This window comes from Pelodiscus sinensis, chromosome 1 (assembly GCF_052426305.1).
Source record: "Pelodiscus sinensis isolate ZL-2025 chromosome 1, ASM5242630v1, whole genome shotgun sequence".
Classification (NCBI taxonomy): Eukaryota; Metazoa; Chordata; order Testudines; family Trionychidae; genus Pelodiscus; species Pelodiscus sinensis.
The window spans coordinates 250747623-250773851 of record NC_143052.1 but is presented as its reverse complement, the minus strand read 5'-3'; the positions used below and the strand labels follow the sequence as shown (position 1 = coordinate 250773851).

The 26229-nt window shown below is 43.0% G+C and overlaps 2 protein-coding genes across 5 annotated transcripts in view; one reads left to right on the top strand and one right to left on the bottom strand.

Moving 5' to 3' along the window:
- Positions 1-4962, top strand: part of TPP2 (tripeptidyl peptidase 2) — an 83670-nt gene extending 78708 nt beyond the window's left edge. For both annotated transcript variants that reach the window (XM_075918739.2, XM_075918740.2), the window contains 2 exons: positions 1696-1815; positions 4021-4962. In XM_075918739.2, the coding sequence (XP_075774854.2) occupies positions 1696-1815; positions 4021-4110 (210 nt within the window). In that variant the 3' untranslated portion in view covers positions 4111-4962. The remainder of the gene's footprint in view (positions 1-1695; positions 1816-4020) is intronic.
- An 11-nt stretch (positions 4963-4973) lies between these two features.
- METTL21C (methyltransferase 21C, AARS1 lysine) overlaps positions 4974-26229 on the bottom strand; it is an 85734-nt gene continuing 64478 nt past the window's right edge. For 2 of the 3 annotated variants that reach the window (XM_075918742.2, XM_075918741.2), the window contains exons 2-5: positions 11063-11223; positions 7258-7400; positions 6318-6435; positions 4974-5751 (exon numbers count right to left, since the gene is read on the bottom strand). In XM_075918742.2, the coding sequence (XP_075774857.2) occupies positions 5357-5751; positions 6318-6435; positions 7258-7400; positions 11063-11213 (807 nt within the window). In that variant the 5' untranslated portion in view covers positions 11214-11223 and the 3' untranslated portion in view covers positions 4974-5356. Of the gene's footprint in view, positions 5752-6317; positions 6436-7257; positions 7401-11062; positions 11224-21870; positions 22271-26229 lie in introns of those variants that run through there. The other variant, XM_014577482.3, reaches the window with a different exon arrangement.

Here is a 26229-nt window from a genome sequence, read left to right as displayed (position 1 = left end):
GACCCTTTCTTTCACCTTCCTTTAAAGGCATGCTGATTGTCATGAGAGTCTGAACTTTTATCTTCTTCTGTTTGCTGCTCCTAGAGTGCCTAGTCAGTTTTCAGGCCTCCAGCTGTTACCTGTGTCTGGACAAAGACTCGTGTTCTGCTCCCTCCTAACTGGAACTTTAAAGCTGCACAGCCTACTTTTCACCCACCATCATTTTCCCTCATGTTTGACCAGTATGCAGTACCTCCACTTTCCTCTTTCTGCAGGTCCTAGGACAATGTACACCAGGTGCCAGCAGGCCTTCACAGGAAAAAAAATACATTCTTAAGATGAAAAACATCAGAGAAAACATTAAAAAAAAAAAAAAAAAGTTTGTACATGCTTACTAAAAATATCAGCGATTGCCACGTAGAGATAATGGTAGACCTGCATCTCTTCAACCTGTCAGCAGTGAGAGGCTCCCCACAGAACCAAAGGTCTCTGCTGAATCAGAGGGAATGCCTCATATCTGTTTAAACTCAGCTGGGGACTCTTGTACATTTCAAAGCAGGTGCCCGCGTGCATCCCGGAGCCTCCGGGGGCTCTTGTACACTTCAAAGGAGGAATGCGGAGGAGCTTATCGATTAGTAGAATAGTCGATGAACTACATTTTAACATCCCTAATCCCAGTCCTGAGATCTCTCCTGTGCAGACTCCCTCCCCATCCTGATGTAGTGGATTGTATCAAAGATGAAAGACTTAGAAACAGATTAATAAAACTGCATGGGACCTAAAGAGGTCATCATGTCCAGTCTCTTGTATTCAATCACTATCTAAACTAGGGGTGGGGAACCTGTGGCCTGAGGGCCACATCTGGCCCCCAAGGCTTGGGGCTCTCTCCCCCGACTCCCACTCCACCCTATACTAGTGCTCCAGCCCTGGCTTCCTCTCCCTCTTCTCCCCCTCCCCCCCAACGTCACACTGTTGGCACTTCACTAATTTCTTTAAAGTATCAAGGAGATATGACCAGAACCTTCATAGCTGATTTTTGTTAGGTTGTTAAGGACCAGTTTTGTTGTGTTGTTTGACATATCTGTGGTGGACATGTGTGTTCACTGGCACGTATTATTTGTAATATTGATAAGGGACTAAAAGCTAAGTGATACAAATACATTAATTAACCCTGTTAATCCACAAACACTCTGGCTTTCATATCTTAGAAAGCAAATTCTCATGAGGAATAAGTATGAAGCAAAAAACCAAAGCCTATCTTCATGCTTATGTGTTTTCATTGCTTGTTTATAATTGTATATATATCTCTGTGTATACACCATCCACTATCTTTGTTTGTTTATGTTGTAATTTTAACACTTGCTGGAATTCTTATCCCCCAGTCTGGCATTACTTTTTTCCAAGCTAAGTATCTTAGCTATTAGAATTTATTTACATTACTGTTGATTTTAGCCAGATATTGAAAAATGAGATCCTCCGAATCCTGAAGTTTGTGATAGTGACACACACATACTCTTATTTTGGAATTAAAACAGGACTGCAGTAACTGCTGCTATTTATCTGTACTCCATCAACATGTGAATAAATTTGAAACAGTCCCTTTGGCAAAATGTTTGACTTCTGACTTGTTTGCTTTAATTTTTGTTTGCCTGAACAATGTTAGTTTTAATACAGTGGTAGGTTTCTAACTTTTTATTTTTTTTTTACGTACTGTAGGTTTTAACATTTGCCTATAAGCATGCACTGGCGAATAAAATGTATGGGAGAGGTCTCAAATTTGCCACAAAACTTGCAGAAGAGAAGCCAACCAAGGAAAACTTGAAAAATTGTATACAGGTAAAGGATAGTCAATAGATCCATTAATTACAGTCTGGTATTGTTCTATATGCTGCAGTATCTCTTAATACAAGAAAGATTGGTGTGGTGGGAAGGGCACTTGTGAAGTCCAGAGGCAATATCCAGAAGCCCAGCCTCTGGGATACAAGAGGGTGCTGGGATTCCTACTTGACCATGCTTCCTGGACGTCTCATGGGAACTCCCATCTTTTGTATCAGGCTCTTAGCTTCCCCTCATCCATGTGCTAAAAGGGAGAAAGGGCTTTGTCTCCTCTTCACTCATGCCAGAGCCCTCCCTTCAATAACTCTTTCCCAGTCTGTTCCAAATGAGTGGGGTGAGAAGGAAGCAAGACCTCTTTTTTCCCCCCCTTAGTTAGGAGATGCCCAGTCAATAACTTCACTGCTGCCTCTGCTCAAAGCTTTTCCAAGCAACAGCATGAGATTAATGGTGCCCCTTTACAGTTTCAGTATTAATTCCACTCAGCTGCTTGGCAGATCTCATAATAATAGCAAGTTCTCTGAGCTATGAACACTCCCTAGCTTTGGAAATTCAGGCCACTTTTAGGGTCCTAGCTGTGGGTTTATGTGCCTAACTTGACTTTCCCAACTTTTAAGTTAAAACATTTTCCCACAACTTAAAAATTGGCTTTAAGTGGCTTGTTCCTTGTACCAAGGTATCAAGGTCAAGAAATTATTATTCAGAGACCTACTAGTACAGTGACTACTCTCTAGGCTTATACAGTAAACTTCCGATAATCCGGCTCCTTTAGGGCCCAGGGGGTGCCAGATTATTGGAAGGGGGGGCTATGAGGGATCTGGAGTGGGGTGGGAAGGGATGCCACCCCAGACCTCTCATAGCCTCCCCTTTTGATAGTCTGGCTCTGCCCCAGGCGTCCCTGATTCAGCCACTGCTGGTCAGTTTCAGCAGCCTCTGAATCGGGGATGCCTGAAGCAGAGCAGCTGGGGTGCTGCCGGGTTGGTCCCGTAATAGCGCTGCCCCTCGGGGCTGCGGGACCAACCCGGCAGCACCCCAGCTGCTCTTGGGGACGCCTGGGGCAGAGCAGCTGGAGTGCTGCCGGGTTGGTCCCGCAACGCCGAGGGACGGCGCTACGGGACCAACCCGGCAGGACCCCAGCTGCTCTGCCCCAGGCGTCCCCGATTCAGCCGCTGCTGCTGAAACAGATCAGCGGCTGACTTCAGGAAGCAGCTCTGCGCGGGGCTTCCTGAAGTCAGCCGCTGATCTGTTTCAGCAGCAGCAGCTGAATTAGGGATGCCTGGAGCAGAGCTGCTCTGCCCCAGGCATCCCTAAGAGCAGCTGGGGTGCTGCCGGGTTGGTCCCGCAGCCCCAAGGGGCAGCGCTACTACGGGACCAACCCGGCAGCACCCCAGCTGCTCTGCTCCTGGCTTCCCCAGTTCAGCTGCTGGTCAGTTTCAGTAGCGGCTGAATGGGAGAAGCCTGTCTGGCTGCCCCAGCACTTCCGGATTCCTGATGGTGCCAGAGCATTGGATGCCGGACTAATGGAGTTTTACTGTACATGAATTCTAAAGTTCTTAAAGTTGAATATCAAAGAGAAAATGAAGGATGAAAGCCATTTTGCTTATCTAACGCTAAATTAACTATACAGTTATTCAAAACAAGTGAACCTCTCTGGTCCAGCAATATCCATGGTCCAGTAAAATTTTAGTTAGCTGGATGCCCACTTGTGATGCGTGTTGCCAAGTTTTCTGCAGTCACACAAAGTTTGTTTACAGCCACCAATCCTGACTTGTAGTGTTTTGTGCTGTTGTTTAGCTCCAATTTAACCCTAAATATCTTCCAAGAGCCCAGTAAGCAGTGGAAGTGTTAGTAATGCTTCTAGACAGTATTGACCTTCTGTGTTTCAACAAATTCTCTGGTTCAGCACTGGTTTGGTCCCAAGGATGCAGGGATAGAGATTCAGTCTATATAAAAAGAAAAGTGCCTCTGTTTTACTGGGATTCTTATGTTGCATAAGGCAATGTTTTGTTGACCTAATCTCAAATCTAAATAACCAGTCTTCAAAAACTAAAACCATTCCCTACAAACTGTATGTTTAGAAGTCCAGAAACAGTCATGTTATGCTTTTTACATCTGTATTGTGGCATTTGATATCATGTGTCATTCTTTTGTGTGCTAAAGTGTCAAGAATATAATATAATTGTCTGTTTATCAATTATTTTTCTTTAGCTAATGAAGTTACTTGGATGGACCCATTGTGCATCTTTTTCTGAAAACTGGCTTCCTGTCATGTATCCACCTGATTATTGCTTGTTCTGAAATACCAACAGTTGTAAACATGAAGATGGTTTTTATATTGACAGGATAGAAAAGATAAGTTTTACCTTTTTAATTGGAACGCATGTCTTCATCAAATACTGAATGTTGATTATTAAATTTGTGTATATTTATCAGAAAGGCACCCTGGTGTGGCTTAATACCTGTTAAACTGACTCCTAACATCAGGAAGTTTACTTAGCGTACATCCCATTGCTGGCAATGGATGTGCCGGACTTGCCAGCACCAAGGATTTGAAATTGGGTTGGAAAAGATTTCTTGCATGCATGTTAGGTTCTTAACTGTTAATTTTAACTGCAAACCTGTAAAAGCTCTCTCTATATTTTTTTTTTTTTACAGTGAACAGGGTTTTAACATGTTTAATCTTAATTTCCTTTTCAATTGTATGAAGGCCTTAAAGCTACATCTGAGTAGCTAAAATTTTATTTATTAGACTGTAAAGTAATGGAACTCCATTACCTATACTGTTTGCAAGAGTTTACATTACATTATGATTTTTTTTAAAAAAACAACCTTTCAAACAGTCTCTGTGTGTATCCTCAGAATTACTGATACATAGGTGCTCTTGTAAATCTTTGTCTTGGAGATATTTCAGGCAAACTTTCAAAAATCCATATGAAGTTGAGTATCAGGTTGGACTGATACAGGTATAAAAGTGCCAGACAGTTAATCAGGTATTGTAAAGCTATACATACAAATGTTTAATAATGTTTAAAAATGTAAAACACAGCATAATAAATGTGCAAAATTGAAAGTAAAAAAAACCACCATGTGCACTCTGATACTTTAAAGGATTTTTTAATAATTAATAAAAACAAATAATGAAGCTGAAAACTGTTGTTGCTTCTTGAAGAGTACATAAGCTGTTTGCTTTAACAAGTTCTGTGTTAGTAATCATATTGAAATTCAGTATAAACAAGATATAAAAGTACAGCTAGATCCAATAGTTTGTTTGACATTTTGGAGATTGACTTTCTGGTTGTGTTTCGTTACTTCTGACCCTCTGGCTGCAATAAATTGATTTGCTTGATTAGATCTTTATATAAGCTTATGAGACCAATCAGATCTCATCCTCACATTATTATTGTCCATTTTAACTTTTCATGTATTGAAGTACGAGATTCAGGAACAGACTTATGGACATGCATGCGCAATGAGTGCACTAAGTACTAAAAACTAGAGAACTCTAACTTTGAGGGACTGCTATTGCACCAAAACTATTGTTTTCTCAGTTCTCTTTTACTGTGACTTTAAACAGCTTAATATTTGATTCTGGAAATTCTGCTAGAAGTGTAACGAGTAATATGTTGCCAAGTTTCTTTAAAAACTCAAAATCTGTACTGAATCTGAATTTGTTTGCCCATAATAATACTGTCCCTGGCTGACATAAATATGCCAGTGTTGTTAGCAATGGATCCAGACATGTATGGTGATAGACAACATCACTTGCCAAAATAAAATCATAATGGTGAGTTGATTTAGGAAAGTCTTCGTTGAGATCTTCTCCCCACACGAGCTTCCTCACTTCAGGTTGGTGTATATTCATATGTTTTGTATTTCTTGAAATATTCATTTGGAGATTTTCAAGTACTTCTGGTAGATCAGTGGCTGTAACATAAGCTCCTAAAGAGAATATGCAGATTGTGTTGGGTTTTTTTTGTATAAACCTACCATTTTTCCCCAATTATCAATTTTGGTAGTGGTTGTTCACTCTCTGGTCGTCATTCAGTCAACAGACAAACTCCCCTTCTCCCCTCTGCCCCACATACATACTCACTCGTGTGTCTGTCTGTCTGTCTGTCTGTCCCTGGATTGGGTAACTCATAAAAGAGTATTTGGACGCACATCTTCAGTGTCCCAAAATGCTGCATGTTATGCTACAGGCTCAAATTAAATAGCTCTTAGTTCATGTTAATGTATTCATCTCCAAACTAGGCACCTTTTAGTCTGCATCCAGAGCATCTTTACAGGGAGTTATGGTGCAGCATTTTGGTGCACACGCCTGTATTCCAAACTAAGGGGCAGTTTACACAACCCCTGAAGACTTTTGAGCCAAAGAGTCATAATTGCTTGTTAAGTTTTAACTGTAGTTATTTCAGTGACTACAGTGTTGGTGTAGTTGCCACCTCACAATTGATGTATTTGAAGGTGAGGATGTAGAAATACTAGAATTTAATTGGTTTACTAACCTAGTATACTAGCCACAATGGACACCAGTCCTGTTCCAGCACCAATTTCGAGTACCTTTTTGTCTTTTAGGTTGAGCTCTTGTTGATTTGATTCCAGGTACTGAGATAAAGCCAGTGCCTAAGAACAGTTAAAATATATCCATAAAGTATTAATTTGCTAATGGCCCTGCAGCAGTTCATTAAATAATTGAAAACCATTTTTCTAATGAGTATTTTACTTAGACTGAACATACTCAAATATATAGTGCACAAGGAAATTCAGAAAAAGCAACAAATTAGTTCTCTCATTTTTAAATAAGACCGATGGTGCTGCTTGTCCAGTAACTGAGCAGTGAGATGTGGTTCCTGGTTCCAGGTAATATCCTGGATAAAACGGGCTTCAAGCCTCTGCACTGACTGTTTGGGATGAAGTTGCTCAAGTCTGCTCTAAATAAATTGTCCAGTTCTTGTATAAATGCTATGCGATGGGATCTTTTCAGTCTTACTTCTGTTTCCCTTTGTTTGTTCTTACTGGGTGTGCTTACTTCCCGCCAGTGACTGACTGAAGATGTTGAGAGAGAACAAAACACATCTTCCCAGTTTTCCTTCTGATTTAATGTCTGCACCCATACTACTTCATATGATCAACAAATAGAAGTGGCAGTTCCCTGCACTCTTCAAATGGGTGAGGGGGGCGCAGTTTTATAAAGGACTTACAGGTTAATCATTTATTACTATTTCACAGTTTGGGCCCAAAGTGGCAGTAAGAGAGGTATAAGCTAGAGATCCTTGTTCAAGTGGTTACCTTTATTCTGCACTGGTGGAAGCCTGACAGTAAGTGAACAATATGGCTGTTAATCACAGAGCATTATTTTCATTTCACTTCTGTTCCAATGTCCTATTTGTTCATTTATTTTGTGATGTGTTTCTTACTTGATTACAATACATAGGTAAAACTTACACCAGGCCATACGATAGCTCCAAAGTGGTCTATTGATTCTTGAATAGTGATTTGGCTGTCTGCATAACAATAATGCTCCTTGTCAAAATAGGGAGAAACTGTAGGAACCCACTTCTGTAGTATTTTAAGAATTCTTGGTGATTCTGTGAGAGAAAAGATCAAATATTATATTACTAGAGGATTTACCCAGTGTTGCTCACATCCTTAACTCAAGTTACTTGTTTTTTAAATAAACTGGAAATACCCATTCTTTATTTAAATCCTTGCTCTCTGGTGAGGCTGGGATGAGGGGTTCAATAGGCAGGCTGCCCTGGGGAGAGAGGACAACCACAGATCTCTCTCAGCTGCAGCAGGTACTGCTGAGGGAGGGGTACAAGTCCCACATCTGGGGCAGGTCCAGGTTCATCTGTCCACTGCTCCCCAGCCAGAGTGAGGAATGCAGCAAACTGCACTTCCCTTTTGTCAGGGAGTGAGAGGAAATAGCCAACAATGTTGCTGACTGAATGGGGATGGGGAGGAGCAGCTTTAGCCCACACATCCTGCCCTCCCTAAAGGGTGCCTGGGGGGTGGGAGACTCTGAGCTAGGGCAGTTGCAAATGGGGTGGGGGGCACCCCCAGCCAGCCAGCCCCTTTCTACCTGCCTGGTGATTGCTTCTCAGACAACCATTCAGAAAATAATGTTTCCTGGCACAACCAAACCCTTACCTTGCTTTAAGTTATAAGAGGAAGCTGTACACCAAATGTGTTCCTAGCTCTTACCATTTAGAAGGAGTTCTTGAACAGACCCAGAGCGAGACACATACTCAAATATATAGTTGATTTGGTAGATATGAGCATATTACATGCACTTTGTTGCATAACTGGGAGAAGAAAACTTGTAAGACTCGCCTGCAGTCAAGACAATGTTTATGAAGGCTTTTCTGAAAGCTGCTTTTTCTCTTGGTCTCTAGTGAGCTGATCGTGCAACTCAGTGAGCCATTGTGCGCAAGACCTGGATCTAAATGCGGGTGGGCCAGCTGTCAGTCAAAGTGAAGGAAAAAACCTTCACTTGGTGAAAAAAAATGTTGGCCTCTATTTTGGCATACGTTTCTGTCGCCATGTTGAAACTTAGGTAAACCACATTAGAAGCTGCAAGTCATGCTAGTACCATATTGAAATGAGGCTGCTTGGAAGTGTTTAGGTTGCTGGTATAACTGCACATTTATGGACGGGGTAGCAGGCTAGCACTGGTTTGGACAAAAGTAGTACACCAGATTCTTTAACTGCAGGTGGTTTGGACTTCTGTTTTGTATCTCTTGAAAGTCAGCATTCTGAATGTCATCTTCTGAATATCAAACACTGTATTTTCCTATCTTAACTCATTTCATTTGATCTGTGAAGCCCAGCATAGAATGGCTGCAGATTGCAAATACTGCCCTGTTAAAAAAGTGCCTTTTCTCCCAATGTCCTCCTTAATGACACTGAAAAATGGAACGCTGCTGCTAGTGGAGTGTGACAAGCATAAACTCTTTGTACTCCTAAAACAGAAAACTGTACTGTGGGATTCATAGCTTTCAAGGCCAGAAGGGGGCCATTGTGATCATCTAGTCCTGCGATGGGCAATCTAGGCTAGCGAGTGGGCTGCAAGGTTGTTGTAACCAAGACCGTTCCTTGGGATAGGGTAGTTTTGCTAACTGTGCTTGCATATTTAGAATTTGCAGGGTGTGCCAGTAAAACTGTAGCGGCACTTTAGATGCAAAGGGAGCGCACCTCTGTCACAATGTTGTGTGCAATCAGCATGCATTTCATTTCAGTTGCCTTTGCTGTAAGTGCGTGTCGCTTTAGTAATACCAATAGCAAAAAAAAAAAACCTATGTGGATGAATACCAGCAGAATCTGACAACCCTGTGCTTGGGCAACGGTAACAAAATGTTGGCCACAGGTTGCCCACCCCTAAACCAGTCTGACTTCCTGTATCACACAGGCCAAAGAACTTGCCCAAAATAATTTCTAGAATAGATCTTTTGGGCAAATATCAAATGTTAAATATTGCTACCACAATCCTTGGTAAACTGTTGCAATGATTAATTATTCACAGTTAAAAATCATAGAATCATAGAATCATAGAATAATAGGACTGGAAGGGACCTCGAGAGGTCATCGAGTCCAGCCCCCCGCCCTCAAGGCAGGATCAAGCTCCGTCTACACCATCCCTGACAGATGTCTATCTAACCTGTTCTTAAATATCTCCAGAGAGGGAGATTCCACCACCTCCCTTGGCAATTTATTCCAATATTTGACCACCCTGACAGTTAGGAATTTTTTCCTAATGTCCAATCTAAACCTCCCCTGCTGCACTTTAAGCCCATTACTCCTTGTCCTGTCCTCAGAAACCAAGAGGAACAAATTTTCGCCTTCCTCCTTGTGACACCCTTTTAGATATTTGAAAACCGCTATCATGTCCCCCCTTAATCTTCTTTTTTCCAAACTAAACAAGCCCAGTTCATGAAGCCTGGCTTCATAGGTCATGTTCTCTAGACCTTTAATCATTCTTGTCGCTCTTCTCTGTACCCTTTCCAATTTCTCCACATCTTTCTTGAAATGTGGCGCCCAGAACTGGACACAGTACTCCAGCTGAGGCCTAACTAGTGCAGAGTAGAGCGGCAGAATGACTTCACGAGTTTTGCTTACAACACACCTGTTGATACAACCTAGAATCATATTTGCTTTTTTTGCAACAGCATCACACTGTTGACTCATATTCAACTTGTGGTCCACTATGACCCCTAGATCCCTTTCTGCCATGCTCCTTCCTAGACAGTCGCTTCCCATCTTGTATGTATAGAACTGATTGTTCCTTCCTAAGTGGAGCACTTTGCATTTCTCTTTATTAAACCTCATCCTGTTTACCTCTGACCATTTCTCTAACTTGCTAAGGTCATTTTGAATTATGTCCCTATCCTCCAAAGAAGTTGCAACCCCACCCAGTTTGGTATCATCTGCAAACTTAATAAGCGTACTCGCTATCCCAATATCTACATCATTGATGAAGATATTGAACAGTACGGGTCCCAAAACAGACCCTTGCGGAACTCCACTTGTTATCCCTTTCCAGCAGGATTTAGCACCGTTAGCAACAACTCTCTGACTATGGTTATCCAGCCAATTATGCACCCACCTTATCGTGGCCCTATCTAAGTTATATTTGCCTAGTTTATCAATAAGAATATCATGCGAGACCGTATCAAATGCCTTACTAAAGTCTTGTCATGCAAATTTTGAGTGATTTTTGTTTACCTCCAAGTAACTGATAAATATTAAACAGTGCAGAGCCAAGAACTGTCACATATCTAAGAAAACTGTCTGGAATAGAAGTAGACTGTCACATTTTCTTGCACACAACACAGAGCAAAATGTTCCTATTTTCCAGTGGTCCGTTTCAAATGTTGTAATTTACACTTCAATTTGTTTTGCTAGTCTCAATTTCTGGAGTGATAAAAAGGGTTACAGACTGCAATATAGACTGTGGGCCAGGTTTTCAAAAGAGCTTTGCACACAACAGTTCCCAATGTATATCCAGCCACTTCTGGTAGGTGCCTAAACAAGAGCAGAGTTCTTTTGAAAATCTTCTTGAGTGGTGGATGCTGAGCACTTCTATAAATCTAGACCAGTATAAAAAAAAGACATTAAAGAAACAAAAATTGAAATGAAAGTAATTCTGTAAAGAATAAAAATGGGACAGTATGGTGACTTGGCAGTTGTGTATCTAGGAAAATCTAATATTCTACAGCTTACTAGCATGCCGTAGTTTTTATTAAGTATCAACCTGAATTGGATTCTGCTATTGCTGAAGAATAGTCAGGGCAATTAGACTCATCCTGACATTCAGCTTGCTCTTCACTGAACTCTTCTTTCGTTGGGCAGTCCATGGCTCTTGGAAGTGTGTTGGGGAGTGGCAAGTGCTGTGTGGAGATCATAGCAGGAATGCTGAAGGAGGAAACAAATTGTTAAAGGTGAGGTACTGGGTTCATAACATAGTTATGCAGTTCCTTTCAATTAAAGGATCCCAAGTACTTTACTAATACTATACTTTAAATTTTAAAGGTGGGTTTTTTTGTCCCTTTTGTTCCACTCATATGAAGAAGTGGGGTTTTCCCATGAAAGCTCATGATTCTCTCTCAGGTGCCACAGGGCCACTTCGGTTTTTTTTTTTGTTTTAAATTACAGAAGAACACGGCTACCCCTCTGAGACTTTTAATCCTATACCTAGCATCCATACACACAATGTAAAAAATTAATTTAATTAATTTAATTAATGTAATTTTTATAGATCCTAGCAGTTGCATGTGCTGCGGGCTCTTCAGTACAAAGCATATGTATAAAGCTTTTTATACTGGAGAGCAGCTGTCACTCTACAAGTTGGGCCAGGAGCAGGTGAATGGAACTGGCTTATTAGACAGCTCTGGGGCTGTCTAGACTGCAGTCACCTTCTTTCGAATTTAAATCAAAAGAACGAGGCTTTTCTTTTGACAGCGGTACTCATTTCACGAGGAGGAACGCCTTTTTCGACGGAGATCCTTCGGCGGCGGGGGGCGGGGGGGGAGGAGTGTGTGTGGACGCGAGGAGCCAGTTTTTTCAGAAAAAAAAAAAGGCCTCCATGAAGAAGCCCTGGTGGACCAGTCCGGGGCATGCCTTGCATTTCTCTGGTTTCTGTCTGCAGCCATCTTTTAAAGGGACAGTCACCGTCACAGCCAGTTGTAGCAGCAAAGCAGCCAGAGCATGCGGCCTTTCCAGTGCAGCCATGTTCCAGCCTGAAGACCCTCCTGGCCCTTCTAGACAGCCTTCTGGGGACCCAACGAGGGGCTCCAAATGCCAGGCACCGGCATGGTCTGGGCCAGAGCTCTAGACCCTTCTTGAGCTCTGGTCAGAGGAAGAGGCCTTACAAGCCCTGAACACCAGGTGGCGAAATGTGGACATTTTTGGCCACATGGCTGAGGCCCTGGCCAAGAGAGGGCACCACCCCGACACCTAGGACCAGGTGTGCTCTAAAGTGAAAGAGCTGTGCCAGGGATATGTAAAGGCCAGGGAGGAGAGCTTCCATTCTGGTACAGCCCCCTACTACTGCCCTGATTATTCGGAGCTGGCCCAGTTCCTTGGTGGTGGGGAAGCACGCACATCCCTGCATCTCGTCTAGTCTGGTTTGGGGGACCCTGTGGTGGACATGCCAGAGCAGGACCTAGAGCAATCCAGGGAGTCTAGAGACGGGGAGATGGTGCCAGAGGAGGAGGACAGCAAGAAGACCGTGACCCTCACTCTGGAGCCAGTCACCCAGACCCCAGAGGCCTCCCAGGTGTCATCTGATGCCAGAGACGAAGCAGCAGGTGACTGCAGTGAGGTCGTGTAACACAGAGTGGTGGAGGTGGGTGCACTGTGGGTGATACACAAGGGAAACCTGTAATGCTTACCATGGACATCATGCAGCTGGCTGTGCATGTGCCAACATGGTCAGCGATAGTGTGACACATGGGGGTGTGCCACGTGGTGGCATAAATCATGTCCAGAACACACCCAGGTGCGTTGTCAGTGCAAGATCCCATTTGCACTTCGGGACCCCTGTGATGCTCAGGCTGATGCCCAGGTCATACATGGTGTTACCTTCAGAACCTCTGAGTCCCCTGTATAAAGGAAAGGGCATGCCCTTTTGGGCAGCTGTTGCATAATGACTGATTGTGTCTGTCATGGCTTCTTCCCCACTCTGGCATGATAAATGCAGAAGTGGGGGCCAGCAAGTGTACCCAAAAGCCTTATCTACCAGGCTTCGGTATAAAACGTCCCCCAAAATCTTAAAAACCTAGATCTTGGGAATAAAACTTCCGCTGCCACCACCCAAATGTTGATAAAGAAATCAGGGGGAAGATCATTTGGGAAATCTCACCCCTAAGATAAAAATCAAGGCACACAATCACTGCCAGGTTAATAAAAAGAAAAGAAGAACTTTTATTATTAAAACAATATTCCTGTTGCAAACATAATGATTAAATAGGGAGGTAACAAAATATACTCATGGAGGAACTCCATGGGCCTAGAACTTAGTTACCAAGAAAAGCCAAAATATCTTTTAAGCAGTGCCAGATCTCAGATCCCATACCCAACCCTTAAAGCGAAACTACCTAAACTTTACCCTACTTACAGAAAATGAAGAATGGTGTCTTGGAGAGAGAGAGACATGCTTGTCCCTCTCTGTAGCTGCAGAGAACTCACCCAGAAAGACAAAAGGACAAAGGAACCCAACCGCAAAGTCATGATGCTGGGAAAAATGTTCCTGCCTGCAGCCTCTAGTAGAGGTACGAGTTCCTGAAGATGCAGGCATCATGGGCCCGCCCTAACCACCCAACACAAATGTCAGTAAACTGGCCACAATGGTTGACGAGGGCCTGGAGGACCATTGAAAAGTAGATGATAATGTTAATGAATTGGGCTGCTCGATAGGCCGGTGCATGGATTGGAATGTGTGTCCCATTAAGCGCTCCTCCACAGTTTGGGAAGCCATGGGCAGCAAAGCTGGCCACGACGCTGTCCAGATCTGCTAGATGGACGAGCCTGTTCAGCAACTCAGAATTGATGGCCCTCACCACCTGCAGAAAGAGACAAATAGACAACAAAATTTTAGAAGGGGTGCCTGATCTCTTGGGAGAAGAACCCACCACCCACCTTCCCCCTCAAATACCCCAGAAATCCCCTCCTCAGAACTCACCCCCCCCCCCAGCAGCTCAGGGTGAATGGAGGAGCTCCCTCCCACTCCACCCCATCCCCCACTCCGCCTTGCCCTTTCCTGACAGTCTCCCTTTCTTACCCCTCCTCCCCCACAACTGTGACTGTCCCCCAACAATGACTTGCCTCCATCAGGATGGACCCAACAGTAGACCTGCCCACTCCAAACTGCTGTCCCATGGAGCAGTAGCTGTCAGGGGTGGCCAGCTTCTAGATGGCAATAGCGATCCTCCTTTCCAGGGGGATGGCGGACCGCAGGCAGGTGTCCTGCTGTTGCAGAGCGGGGTGCGAGCCAGACACACAGCTCCTGGAAAGTGGCCTTCCGCATTCAGAAGTTGCGGAACCACTGCTGGTCGTCCCACAGCTCCATAACAAGCCGGTCTCACCAATCAGAGCTGGTGTCAAGCCTCCAAAAACACCTCTCCATGAAGAAGTTTGGAGGCAAGGGCAGTGGGGCTGCATGACAGGCGAACCTTTTGTGCCTCTGGTCTGGGTCCAGGTGGGGAAGTAGCCTCGTGACCAGGGCTCGACAAACTATAGAATCTACTTGTCCGGGGCGAGTAGATTTCAGCCGCGCGCCCTGTTCATTCGCGGCGTGCGCATGCGCAATGCGGCTCTTGTGCATGTGCAGTACGGGGCTGGCGAGCAGTTTTCACTGCCATTTGTCAAGCCCTGCTCATGACTGTGTGTAGCCAGACACAAACCCCATCTTGTTTTTCCACGAACCCCATCTTGTCCCCCCCCCCCCCCCCCCCCAGAGAGCAAGAGAAAGGCAGTCAGCCTTTGATGCCCTGGGAACACAGGTTTGCTGCCTGTCCCTGACTCTACCATAAACAGAAACCAGACAGTAAATGGGCTAGCTGATGACCCGGGGCCTCCCGTCGCCCTGATGGCTAGTACCAGTAATTGACACACCTGCACTGTCCCAGGAGAGGAATCTTCGCCCATCACATACCAGAGGTGCCCATTGTCTGCATTTTCCCAGGTGTAAATTATGCTTTGCACCCTTCGTGGGAAACTTGGCATTCAACGCCATTTTTCCTTAATGGCCACTTGAGCCCAGGAAGAAGCCTACATGACCCAAGGGGTATAAAAGAGGTTCAGCAGCCCACCCCATTTGAGCTCCAATCATCTATACCTGCTGGCAGGTATTGATTGTCTCCCGAGGTCTGTGGGACGCCCAACCTCGCCCTACTTCTTCCCGAGGGATTGAGAGAAAGACGCTGGCCACGCCAAGTCTGGAACGCAGGGGTGAGAATATATACCTGCTAGGTGTCTATTTTGCATGCATTTAATAAGAGCTCAGAGAACCAAAGGGTTTCATGGTACCTGTAAGTGACTTATTAGTGTAATTTCTGTCCTGTCCTTTGTAGTGTCTGTGTTATCTGTAACACAGTAGTAGCATTTGACAACTAAGTTTACCCTGTAACAATAAATAGTAACGGTTTAAGCTTTAACCTGACTCCTTCAGTTGCTGTAACAGAACCAAGCACAATTTAAAAGAACTTCAGCTGGTCATAAGGGACTTACTGCCCTGACCGTCGGCTGACACTGTGTCATGCAGATGCAGCAAAACTTGCAGTATGATAGCATGGGAGCCATTGCCTGCCCTGGGGCAACTCTAGCTCCATGGCAAAAAAAAAAAAAAAAAAGGGGGATCCAAATCAGGAAAACCTCCAAACAAAAAAACCTGCTGTGCTGTCCCAGGAAGCTGAGCACTCCAAACAAGCACTTCAATACCTTGCTTACCTCCTGGAGGGACAGCAAAGGCAGCTGCAGGAGCAGAGCAATGGGTGTTCAGGGGGTCCCTTTAACCACAAGTCTCTGCAAAGGGTAAGCAGCAGCACCCGGAAGGAAATGCTGCCCCCATGCCCTGGCAGAAGCGGTTCCGGGTGGCTTTTTCTTTCGAAAGAGCATCCAGCAGTCAGGACGCTCTTTTTCGAAAAAGCACATCAATTTTCCGATCCACATAATGTAGTCTAGACGTGCTTTTTTGAAAGTGTCTTTTGAAAACGCATTTTTCGAAAGGCGTGCAGTCTAGATGTACCATAGGTGTGCACTGGCTGCCGGCCCCCTTCCAGGAAGCCGGGCTTCACTGCATGCTCTGCAGAATAACTTTATACTACTATAACCATAATGGAAACTGATAAATGGATTATCAATTAACAGTTTAAACTCCTGGCAGAACTGAGATATGGCCAGACACAGGGGTTAACAGACCTACTGCTGTGGAAAGCGCCATGAGAACTCACTGACAGCACATAGTGGGTGTCTATTTTCACTCATCCATGGTAGCACAGAGGAGAAGTGGTTTTGTACTGACTCGGGAGGAGAAGTGCTATCAAGAACATCTCTTCCTAAAGAACCTCTGATTTCCTTAGTGGTCTCATCCATCCAGCTACTACTCAGGGCTGAACGTGCATAATTTACACGTTCTACTGTAATATGATCCTAATCAGCAGCGGTATGATACAGACTTTGTCAAGATTACACAAGAGTGACCAGACATCCTGTTTTTAAAGGGACAGGCCTGTGCTTAAGCCTCCTACAGGGCTATGTCTACACTCGCGGCTTCTAGCGTGAGAAATATGCAAATGAGGCTAAGCGTGGAATATCGCCGAGCCTCATTTGCACACCTAATGAGCCGCCATTTTTGCAGAAGAGGCTCTTGCACCAGAAGGAGCTGTCTACACCGCCCCTTCTTGTGCAAGAAAAAACTCTTGCGCAATGCTGCTACGTCGATTATTTTCAGGAATAACGGCATTGCACAAGAAGCCGTGAGTGTAGACATGGACCAGGTGTCCTGCCTTTTTATTAAAAGTGGGCAGATTGTCCTGTATTTTCCACATCTTCCCCCATCAGTATTGGCTGGTCCCGCTGCTGGCTGGATCCCTGCTTGCCAGCTGCCTGAGTGAGAGGCTCCAGAGGCTGATGAAGGGGGTGGATGTGTAAGGGCAGAACTGCAGCATGCAGGGCCAGCCATTCCCTATGGCTGATCTACTGATCTATCAGCACGGTCCCAGCTGGGCACTAGCTGTCTCTAAGCAGGGTCTCACCCTCTGTCCCATCTCCAGCTGGCGCTGGCTGCATACTGCAAACTGTGATGGCTGGTGAGTGCATGGAGGCATCAGATGGTGGCCGGCTTACTTGTTGCCTCTGCTAACTAGCCATTTGCTCTCTTACTTTCCTCTTCCTACTTTGTCCCTTCATCAATGTTGCTTGTAAGCTGGCCACTCAGGAGAGATTCAAATTCTTCCCAGCTGATTAGCAGAGCTCCCACAGCTTGGTTTTGTTTTTACTGGTGGTGCACATTTGCACATGCCTCTGTGCCCAGAAAACAATGTGCGTTCTGCCCACGGATGGGAAAAAGTCTGCATGTGGATGGAAAAGATTAGAGGGAACATTGCCCTTCACCCCTCTCCCCACAGCCCCACTACTCCATATCCACCCCAGCAGTGTGTGTCCCCCTCCTATTACGCTGTGGAAAACCAGCCTGTGGTCAGAGTGCTCAGCTCACCAACAGTGTATGTGTGGGGGGGCAACGTCCTTCCTTCCTTCCTTCCTCCTGCTGGGGTCCCTGGAAATCTCAAACCCCTCTGGCCTAGTGAGCTGGCCAGAAGGAACCAAACCCTGCATATGCCAAAGCCCACATAAGGCAGGCACAGTGACGCCTCTCTACTCCTTAGCTAAGCTCTGGAATGGTTGGGGAAGCAATTTCCAGCCTGTTTATGGCCCAACCCTGCCAACTCCACAGCAAGCTCCCAGGCAGGGCATTAGCATCCTCCTCATCTACCTCCCCAGCCCTGGGTCCTGGCCCCAGGGCGTGCAGGGCTACTCCATTCCCTAGGCACCTTCCAGTGCTGTACCACCTCTCTGGCTAAGTTTTCTGAAGCTCCAGCATAGAGATTCTCTGAGTTCTAGTGCATAGTGCATCCTTCGGTCTTAACCTTTTCCTGCCCTTGCTGTGGCTGGGTTATTTAAGTGGCCAGTAGCAGCCTGGAGGGCTTAGCTGCCTTTCAATATTGTGTGGCCAGGAAGGAAAAGTTGCTTCCAGCCATGGAGGTGGGGAAGAGATAAGCCCTGCAAAGACACAGGCTGGGTCATCCCTTCCCCTTCCCTGCCTTGCAGCGCCCATCCTTTCCTACCTGCACAATGCTGAAAGCCTGCTGCTGGCCCCCTCCTAGTGTGAACGCTGGTAGAAATCTTGGGGGTAGGAGGGCATGTGACCCACAGGCCCAGCTCCTGGGGGTTGGAGAGGTGGGTCTGGAATGGGGGCCAGAGAGTGCTGAGGAGGGAGGGTTTGGTTGGTCAGTTCTCCCCTTCCCTGAGAGAGGTATATGGGAGTGTGTGTGTGTCCTCTGCCCATGTAAACCCTAAAGCCTTAAAGATATTAAGGTAAATTAAAAAATCCAATTCTGCAGTTTTCTTTTTAACGGTCTCAGTCAATTTGAATCTCTGTTCCATAGAATTCTGATCAATTGATTGCTGTTGAATTCCTGAATATGAGTACTTTTTATTAGGTGTCCTGTATTCAGCATAGTGAAATATGGTCACCCTATTACACTACTGCCGGCTAGAAGCTTTCCTTTCCTGATCCATGCAAGTGTGTGTATAGCTACATTCTTTGCATGCTCAGTCAATTCTGACCTCTCCAGTACGGCAGTGAGCACACTGTAATCTCTCGCTTCGGAAAACTACCCTTTCATCAAACAGATGCTACGCTTTCAAAAATGTTCTTGTTGCATGTCCATAGCTAGAATAAGACCAATATTTTCTTATAGTTATATTTGCTGAAATAGAAGTAATCACATCTCAGCTGAATGCTACAGAGGCCATAAAGGAGTACGTGCAATGTGAAGGCTAAATCAATTGAATGTGCAATTGGGAGGGAAGACAGCTACAACATGCCACCCTTTGGCATCCACCAAGTTGCAATCCCAGTGTTCTGATTAGTATGCAAATCCAGTGTTTTTACAAATTGCATGTGGAATTACTCTGGCAACCACATTTGGCTATACTTTATTATTTTGCAAAATGTTTTGGATAGTAAAATCTACTGCACCTAAACAAAAGCCTTATCGTATTGAAGCAGATGGTAACTTCAGTGGGAGAAGATGCAAGCACTGAGAGCACATGTCTGGTAGAATGGTCTGGTAGAATGGTCCTCTAAACATGGGAAAGTGTGCAGTTAATTTAATTATGAACTTAAATTCATCAGTGTACAATAAAACTTGGCAACAATGCCACATATATATCTTTGCTATATTCATTCATTGCCTAAATATAACTTTAACAGGCCAAAATTGCAGTTTGATCATATCGAACATAAGAACGGCCGTACTGGGTCAGACCAAAGGTCCATCTAGCCCAGTATACTGTCTGCCGACAGTGGCCAGCACCAGGTGCCCCAGAGAGGGTGGACCGAAGACAATGCTCAAGCGATTTGTCTCGTGCCATCCTTCTCCAGCCTCTGACAAACAGAGGCCAGGGACACCAGTTCTATCCCCTGGCTAACAGCCTTTTATGGACCTAACCTCCATGAAATTATCTAGCTTCTCTTTAAACTCTGTTATAGTCGTAGCCTTCACAGCCTCCTCTGGCAAGGAGTTCCACAGGTTGACCACACACTGTGTGAAGAACTTTCTTTTATTAGTTTTAAACCTGCTACCCATTAATTTCATTTGGTGTCCTCTAGTTCTTCTATTATGGGCACGAATAAATAACTTTTCTCTATAGCACCTGTGAAAAATCATAAAATAACTAATGAATACTGTCCTAGTAAATGTCCATATCTGATCAAACCTTTAGCTATTGTAGCTAGGAGCTCATTGTAAAAGCAACTTAAATTGTAATTCTCAGTCTACGTAATAAGACTTTTTATTTTTGTCTGCAAAGTATAAAAACAAAAAAGCAGCCAAATGCACATTCATAACTTGTCACAATACTTATGTAATGAAAAGAGTGCTTAGTTATTTTTACTTGATACAGACTACACAATGGATTTGCTTTTATAATTTTCAGAGATGCAAATATTTTAGTAGTATAGGTTTAATAAAATAATTATGCTTAAACTACATATTCCAAAATTGTGCCTGAGACTTTAAATATAAGGGAAACAGAACACACATCCTAGTTGTAGAAAAGCGTGAGTAAGCATAGTATTATGTTACTGTTAAATACCTTGTATGCCATGTGGCTGCTTTGGGAGACTGTCAGAATTTTGTGCATGTTAAATCCCAACTTACTGTTGCATTAAGATAGATTGTGAATTTATGTTCCTTGCCTTGTATGTGCTTTTATTATTTATTTATTTATTTGTTTGTTTGTTTGTTCAAAAGGAATAAGAAATCAAGAATAGATGAAGCAGCACCAGTGTCTTTTCCTAATTTGGAAGTCAATAGCACTTTCAAGTGTGCATCTATTTGATACTATGTGTTTGAACTGAAAGACCAAGGATATGACTTGTATTAGTGACATGCATAATACATGTATTTGAATACACAGTTTAACATTCATTTTAAATACATGCATTTTCCTGGCGCAAATTCCTAAAAACCCATTAGAGCTGACCAAGAAAAGTCCCATGGGAAATATCGAGTTTAAAATCTTGTTTCTTCCTGAATCAAAATGTTAAAATCTGCAAATTTTTCACTATACAAAAGGTTGTCATTCTGATTTTTAACAAAATATAATGTAATGTAATAGATTTCAAACAATAATGTTGAAGTGAAACATATTGATAGTATCATGTCAAACATTTTGATGAAAAGGAAATGTTTCTGCAAAATGTTCTGATTTCATCAAATCAGCACTTTTAGATGAAAAACAGTTGCATTCACAAATTTTTGACCAGCTCTACACATGGTTATCTGTATATGGATTTCTTTGCAAAGTGGATAGATATGCAAATGAACACTGAAATTCAAGTCTTGTAACTCTGACGTGTTTAAAAGTTGTTTTAGTTATTGGGTAAATTTACAACAATGACAGCTGAGATTGTTAAACTTCAGGCTAGTTCTGGTGGGAAGAGGGGGTTATAATAGAAGAACCTGCTTGATAATGTCTAGCATCACTACCATGACACTAAAATATTGAAGATGTGAGGAGGATATTTGTGAGATTAATCAATCTTAAAATAACAGCTTATTCTCAGTAGAAATAAGTTTTTGTCTATAAATCTTTCATTTAGAATTCCAGTGGTTAACTCTTTCCCCCTTCATTTGAATAGTTCAAATTAGTTAGTTAATAAAATGAAAATACAAATAAGATTATGTAGATGAATGAGTAACATGGTTCAACTGTGAACACAACCCTTCCCTAATTTTCTTTCATCAGAAACTTCTGTGCATGAATGGATGTGCTATCATGTTTTAAGGCTGCATTTGATCACTCAAAAGCCACTTCCAGATGTACCTGCAGACATGCAGCTGAATTATTGTTTATTATTCCTTGAAAATGTAACTCTTTCTGCTTGGTCTCCACATATTAGCCATGAGTAAGAACATTCATTATTAAATGCCCATGCAATTAAATCAAGTTTTCTTGCGTTAAATAATGCTTTAAGAGAGTGATGCAGTCCCAAATAAATGCCTGAAGAATTTACTTTTACAATAGGCCCTTGAATACATTGGGGGAAAACATAGCTGGAAAATAACTTGCCATCATTACTGGTGCAGTGATAATTATTGAAACCAATGCTACATTTATCAGTAATTGGGTAAACAATTCCTCTGACCAATGATAACATCAGACAATTTCAAATTAAAGAAGGCATTAATGTAACATATTCCTTGTTAGTTGCTATCATAGGAATATTTAGATACATTCCAAATAATGTTAGTTGAAAAATAGTTTTATCAGTACCTTCTTTAGCAAAGCGAGTTGGAAGTTTCCTGTGCATCTTCCCAGACCCAGCTAGAGGTTTTTATACAGACGTGCACCTGGGCGGATTAATTCTCTGTTCACAAAGTCCAGCCAGTACGAATGCAATCTATTTAGGGTAGCATTACCAGCCAGCACTCTTAAGAACTTACTGTGTTACACTAACATTTTTCACATACTCAAAACAAAATAAAAACCAGTTTCAACCATGGAAGTTCCCAAAATGTGCATATGTCAGAAATTCAAATGTGCATACATCAAATTCTGCCGATGCCTTTCTTATGGTTTTTATTTTGTAGAAGTTTGTAACTGTTCCAGGCAGTAACAATATTGTCTGCAGCCGTCCTGACCCAAACAACCAAACATGGTCTAACTGGTACACAAATAACATGTGCAGCAACTTGGCTGCAAACCAGAGAGAGGTCACGTGGCACTGAAGATCCTGCTGCCAGGAAAAAGCTAAGTCTTGGGGGGAGGGGGTGCCCCCGAGAAGATATACCTGTGGAAGGTATGAGGCTTACCCCCATTGTCTCTGGGAGGGAATCTGGAAGCCCAGGAGATAAAATGACAGCTTTCGGGCAGACTCCTTTAACCACCCTATAGATGCTGTAGGATGTGTATAATTCTCTAGTAAAAGAACAATGCAAACTTGAAAATTACATTAGTCTGATCTACACCTACTCTAGTTACAAGCTACCCTTAAGATAACTATACATGAAGGAAATTAGCAAAAATAGATACTGACTTCTGTTTCCTTTTTAGAATGTGAGTTCTCCACACATATTGCCAGTTTCACCATTGAAAAGATTCTTCTAAAAATTGAATAGGGACCATACAATACTTTATAAAAGGAACTTTTGATTATTTTTTGTTATTTAAATGCAGGACAGTATTAAAGGGTGCATAGCTGATGCTTTTGAAATTAGAGGTATAACAAAAATAAACTCCAAAAATGTATGATCATTCACATCTCTGTATAGGTAAGCAACATTTTGACTCTAATACATACTGCTCCTTTAAAGAATTTGGAATAAAAAGTGTATATCCCTCTTCTTCCTTTATCCCTTCTTACTTTTCACTTCTATCATGCATTTCACACATTAACCAGTAGGTGTCCTCAGTATTCACACAATAATAAATACATCAATGGAGAGTCAAGGTGGGTGAGGTAATTATCTTTTATTGGACCAACTTCTGTCCAGATATCTTCAGATCTGGAAAAGGTACTCAGAGTGTCACAGCAAAATGCTAGGAGGTCAGATTGTTTAACATAAGTGGTTAGCACATATTGTAGGGGACCATTCAAGATAGGGTAGCCAGACCTGAAGAAAGGCCCCTGTGTGGCTCCAAAACTTGTGTCTCTCACCCATAAAAGTAGGTCCAATAAAAGATATCACCTTAGTCCCATTGTCTCACTAATAATCTGCAACTATACAAATAGATCAGCTGTGATACTAGAAGATTGCTCAAAAAAGGAGTATGTATTTAAGAGGTGAATGTATGGGCTAATCTATAACAATTGGGAGCTGATATTAAAAACCTCAATATATTGATCCTTCCACCGTCTCAAAAACTGCTCCATCTTTTTCCAAAGTCTTTCCAAACCACCTGACTTTCAGTACATTTTTCCATGTCACAAGTAAGCTGTTCAAACAGCACTTCAATTATCATAACCAAAGAGCGGAGCATGGCAGTGTCACTGCTGGACTAGTCATTTGCAGACTTAAACACTATTTATTTTAAAAATTATTTTTGCAACATAAGACCTGAGAGATCTGTGGGACTAGAATTCAGATTTGCAGGCTCTGCCTATCAAGGTGGTATCTGGATGAGTAGAATTGTGTCCGAAGAGAAGAGGTGGAGGCTCATTCGTTTGGGGGTATATTTAAGTATGTGAATTTACAAGATGACTTTTCGGGAATATTCCTACATTGGCAAAAGGACAGGCCATCTATTATGGGGTTACTATTGTAACCTTCAAAATGAAAGGGTTTTCTGTAATGAGCTCCCTATTATTTAAAAGAGTGGCACTCCAGCTAATCTCAGCTGTGGGATATGCATTGGAAAGCAGTCATATTCAAGGATGCTTAAGGCTTTGTAGTTTGAAAGAAAGGCATTAATTGGAGTTGGGGGAGGAGAGGACTGTAACTCCTAGTATTTTAATTCTGTTGGTTGTTAAAGTTCTCGTAGTCTGCTTGCTGCAATATGTGACTTACCTAGTCCATGATTAAGAAAATAAAATTAGCTGAACAGAATCAAGGTACATGTTGTCTGAGCAGCACAACCAGATACTTTTTTTTTAACTTTGTTTTTATATTAAAGTACCAGCTTATTCAAATTTGGCGCTGTGTGTGTGTGTGTGTGTGTGTGTGTGTGTGTGTGTGTGTGTGTGTGTGTGTTCTTCTTAAAGTTAGTCATTGTTCAAATTTATTTGCCTCATATTTTCTGCAAGTAATTCTTGTTCTGTAGCCCATCCACAAGCACTTCTTTGCAAATAGCTCAGTCTCTGAGTTCTGATTGGATGCGTAATTCCCATAGGGGTGAAATTTACCCTTAGGCAGAGGGCCAGCCAAAGTCCCACTTAATCAGGGCTTAAATAGTTATGTCCCTTGTTCACAGGCCCTCTGGAGAGGGTTAAAGTTTATCCATCAGCGGGAATTTCACTTCCCTGCATGTAATTCTTAAAATCTCATTTCCTGGGCAAGAATTTGCAGTTATCTCAACATTCCATTCTGCAAATATTCATTCTTTTTTCAAAGAACTGGTATTTCTTGGAACATTCCCATGTGTAAAATCAATTGGTAGACAGTGGAAAGAAAAAAAAAGAGTGGAAACCTAGCTAAGGCAAATTTGTTAAATATTTCATCAAATTTCCCAGCTCTTGCTACATGCAAGATTCTCTTGAACTCTGTGCCTGTCAGTATGCCTAAGAGCAGATGTTGCTGTGGTGGGCTGCATCTCAGAATGTAGCGCCAGAGTAGAATAGGGGCATATTTCACCCATTATAGATCAGACAGCAAGTCAAGGTTCCCCAGTTAAAACCTGCTGGGGAGTGCAATGATGGAAGTCTCATAGACTCATAGACTTTAAGGTCAGAAGGGACCATTATGATCATCTAGTCTGACCCCCTGCACAGTGCAGGCCACAGAATCTCACCCACCCCCTCCTAGAATAATCCTCTCACATATATCTCAGATATTGAAGCCTTCAAATAGTTTGAAGACCCCAAGATGCAGAGAATCCTCCAGCTGTGATCTGTACCCCATGCTACAGAGGAAGGCAAAAAACCTCCAGAGCCTCTGCCAATCTACCCTGGAGGAAAATTCCTTCCCGACCCCAAATATGGCGATCAGCTAAACCCTGAGCACGTGGGCAAGCCTCACCAGCCAGAAACCCAGAAAGTTCTCTATAGTAACTCCTATCATCCCTCCATTAGCCTATTTACCACTGATAATGAATGGTCAATTAGTTACCAAGATTGTGTTATCTCATCAAACCATCCCCTTAATAAACCCTTCTAGTTTGATCTTGAAGTCTGCTAGATCTTTTGCCCCCACTACTTCCCTTGGAAGGCCGTTCCAGAACCTCACTCCTCTAAAGGTTAGAAACCTTTGTCTAATCTCAAGTCTAAACTTCCTACTAGCCAGCTTATATCCATTTGTTCTTGTGTCCACATTGGTATTAAGCTTAAATAATTCCTCTTCCTCCCTGGTATTTATCCCTCTAATATATTTAAAGAGTGCAATCATGTCCCCGTGTCAGCCCTCTACTCAGTGTGACTGCCCGTACATCGGTATTCTTCCCTGTATTCAAATCAAATGCACAACCACTATGTGTGGCAGGGAATCTCAATCCTGCTGGTTTGCTGGAAGTTTTGAATTGCCTATTGGATGAAGGAGAAGAGGTGGCGTTGGGTCTTCTGTTCTGGAGTTGACTGTCCTCTTCTCGGCTGCTGTGGGGTTGTATTGGGCTGCTCCTTTCCTGGACAACTGCTTCTCCTTTTACTTCTGAAGGTACCCTGGTGCCCTTGAGCAGCAGGCGTGCCTCTGCTACAACAGCAGCTCCTTGGCCATGCATTTATTAACACCTGCACCAGTGACTCTCCCACATGCTTCTTCTGCTGGTGGAGCAGTTACCCGAGCCAAAGCTGTGATGCCCCACTGGCAGCCAACACTGTGGGGTTGGAAGAATTTAAATGAATGTTGGTTTCACCGTATACATACCAATTGAAATAGGACTCCTAGCATACTAATTGAAAGTTACTGGTTACAGTTTATTTTAAAGATCTCGACTTTGCCACCGTTGCATGTCAAAATATACAATTTGTGTTTTAACTGTTAT